This window comes from Ylistrum balloti, unplaced genomic scaffold (genome assembly GCF_031769215.1).
Source record: "Ylistrum balloti isolate Yb309-2 unplaced genomic scaffold, AGI_CSIRO_Ybal_v1 Utg369990, whole genome shotgun sequence".
Taxonomy (NCBI): Eukaryota; Metazoa; Mollusca; class Bivalvia; order Pectinida; family Pectinidae; genus Ylistrum; species Ylistrum balloti.
In genome coordinates, this window is record NW_026782073.1 from 31,892 (window position 1) to 34,970 (window position 3,079).

At 35.2% G+C, this 3,079-nt stretch overlaps 1 protein-coding gene across 1 annotated transcript; it reads left to right on the top strand.

Annotated features, from left to right (window-relative positions):
* The first annotated feature begins 1,027 nt into the window (after window positions 1-1,027).
* On the top strand, window positions 1,028-2,514 carry LOC132547951 (potassium voltage-gated channel protein Shaw-like). Its single transcript, XM_060211767.1, has 2 exons — window positions 1,028-1,486; window positions 2,314-2,514. Exons 1-2 carry the CDS (start codon window positions 1,028-1,030, stop codon window positions 2,512-2,514), a joined length of 660 nt encoding a protein of 219 aa, XP_060067750.1.
* Window positions 2,515-3,079: the final 565 nt, after the last annotated feature.

Genomic DNA, 3,079 nt, shown 5'->3' on the forward strand with positions numbered 1-3,079 from the left:
GCAGTTATTCGTACATGTGTTGCCCACACCAGGTACTGAAGTGTCATTTTGTTTTTTCGAGTGTCACCCACTTCGAGTAACTACTGGCGACACAAGTGATTTCACACTGACTTTTCTTCTACAGTATTGTAAAGAGTAGACTTGTCAATTCACATTGATGTAAAATTTTATACAAGTTTCCCAAAATGTCATAGGCTAATGATTGTATAATGTAATTGTGCGTTTGTTATTTCTGAGTATATTTGATGTGTGGAACGATATATCTGTAATAAGGTTTTAATTTGTCATTTCATAAATTAACACTGCTTCAAATGAAATTCCAATATTGTATAATCAAATAAGGTTTATTGTTTAAATATAACCCACAACACGACAAGAGGTCATCTTCCTTCGTAAGTACGTAAGACCTGATACAATAATGTAATGTTGGTTCATTAATAGAATCGACCCTATAATGATTTCAATGATGTCTGGTGTGATTTTGAACTCACTAATTAAGATATGGCTAAAATGTTTGGTCTGAAACATCGGCACAATTAGATCTAGTGACAAGATAAGTAATTTCATTATTTGAAACACATACAAAATAAAAGAATAAACAAGAAAGAAAAAATGAAAAGAGACCTTTGAGCTTTGTTTGTTGTCATCTTTGGTGCACATGGTTACGTCTTTCAATCGATTTCAGCTTTAAGGAAAAACTTCGCGAAAGGCTTAAAGCAGAATTAATCATGTATGATTGAAATCAGGCTATCATTAAGTTTCCATACCATTTCGTAATTGGAATTGGTATTTATTGGTATAACAAGTCAAACAAAAGTTATCCATCCACTTGACTTTATATGGGGACACATCTAAAGGCGAAAGCTGCAGGCACAGCTGGAAAATTTTAAGATAGTTATAGGTGAAGATGTTATGTTACCAAGTGAGCTTAAAACTAGCAAACGCGTCAGGATATATCATTATCTCATATATTTAGATAAAGTACTCTGGCAATTGCAAACCACATGCGTTTTAAATAAGTTACAGAATGGGATGCAATAAAAATGAGTGCATTCTTCAACTCGGTTCTGATCAGTTTGTGGTAACCAAAGAAGCTGCTCTCAGAGCTTTTGGTTCCAAAATTGAAGCATTCCTTGACACTTCATCCGAACCTGATATGTTCACGAAATACATTATTAGAAGACCAAGGGCATCCACTTTGGCCCTAATAGAATATTGTTACACCGGACAACTGCACATACCTCAAAGCGTTTGTAAGGGCGAGTTTTTAACAGAATTACAATTCTGGGGTTTAAGATACAAACTGTTGGAAACGTGCTGCTATCAAAAACTCTGTATATTCTTGAACAATCAGCAAATGCTTAAAGGGTTTCAAGAAATGTACACTCGACAAGAAAACAGCAGTACAGACAGAAAACAGTACAGGAGTGTCAAGGAACGAATTTGGGGTATTGTCAACAATGATCGAAAGTCAAGATTATCCAAGGTATGTAACTTTGATTTCCGGTACGGTTTTCCTATTATGTAGTGAGGTTTAATTCTTAATTGGATCAATTTTAAGCTGTCTTCATGTGTAAAAACACATTTATGTAAACTATAAGTTTCATGGTAAAGGAGTATATTATATAATTTAAAGAAGAGATCACGTCCATCTCCGGACGTTGTTTACGAAATCTGATTGGTGTAGGATTTAGCATTGCCTTCTATGACTTACGTGTTTAAGGTTTGCTGTAAAACGTTATGTTATACTTAAACCGTCGATAGCAAGTGACAAAACATACCATGACTTGTATGCTGATCACTGAGATCATTAGTGGCGATTATTTAAATCATATGAGTGTGTGTTTTTGGAGGGGATGGGGGTTCCATTTATGTCCTGGCGTTTTTCATTCCATTAAAATAAGTTTCTACTGCATTAACTAATATTTAGAAACCCAATTTGCTGTAATTAAGTCATTGCCATAGTTAAAATTAGGAAGATTTAGAAACAATGTGATACGACAAAGTATATTCGTTTTTTGTTTAATGCCCCCGGAACAGCCAGGATTATATGAAGACGGGTGTTCAAAACACAAAGATCAAGAGTGTGATCTAGTGTAACATACACATTTTGGCATCACTTAAAAAGATCTTCAACTTGTGATGTTATCCTATGGTGACATGGTTTCGATTCATAAAGTGAGCGTATATGAACTACTTTTTTACTAGTGGAAGACATACTAATCTAAACGCATCTGTTAAATTTGGAGACTTAACGAACTTACATCTAATTCCGTAATATTTGAACTTGACTCCATGATAATCTACTTCCAGGTTTACTTCCGCGTGTCGACAACCTTTGTAGTGCTGATGATTGCCGTACTCGCCATCACCAGCATGAACGACGTATCTAAATTGACACAACGGAACATTTCTACGCAACTAGAAGACATGAACAGCACAATAACCTCTGATTCATTACGAAGTATCAGTTCGACGGTGGATGAAGATAATTCAAAGACCCCATCCTTTTGACAACGAGACACAGATAAAAGTTATATATCCTTCTATGACCTTTCAGGTGTCTTGTGAATTTTGTAGTACCTTTGCTCGCCGAAGCCCCGAGTTGTCTCCAACTGATGAAAACATCGGCTATAGGGTAGAACATACAGACATTTACTTACACATTCCAAAATGTTGCCAGTTACGATTATCGACACCAATTACAATAACAGAAATAGGTGTCCCACTTACTGAAGAACCTGACTATAGCGATACATATCCTCTGAATACATCTAAAACGTATGTTAACGCTGATGCCATCAATCACACTAACAAATTAAATTGGACACAGTTAAATCCTGGAACCGTTCAGTTGTTAAATCACAGTTTTAGTAAAAATGATACCATCATTTTTAAAAACGATAACTTTACGAACAATTTTAAGGCAGAAGAATCAAAAGTCCAGAATATAGTGACTGGTATTTTGACCACTGTTTTAAATTCAAAGGAAAAATTGTCTTCATTTTCTTCGATACTAAAACTAAGCGACTCCTCCGATCTTGAAATGATTCTGTGTCATTATATTGAACGCGTCATA

Excerpts from the sequence above, each read along its gene's own strand:
- LOC132547951 (XM_060211767.1), top strand. The coding sequence starts at position 1,028 with ATGGGATGCAATAAAAATGAGTGCATTCTTCAACTCGGTTCTGATCAG. Across the intron at positions 1,487-2,313 it reads GAAAGTCAAGATTATCCAAG|GTTTACTTCCGCGTGTCGAC; the intron begins GTATGTAACTTT and ends ATCTACTTCCAG.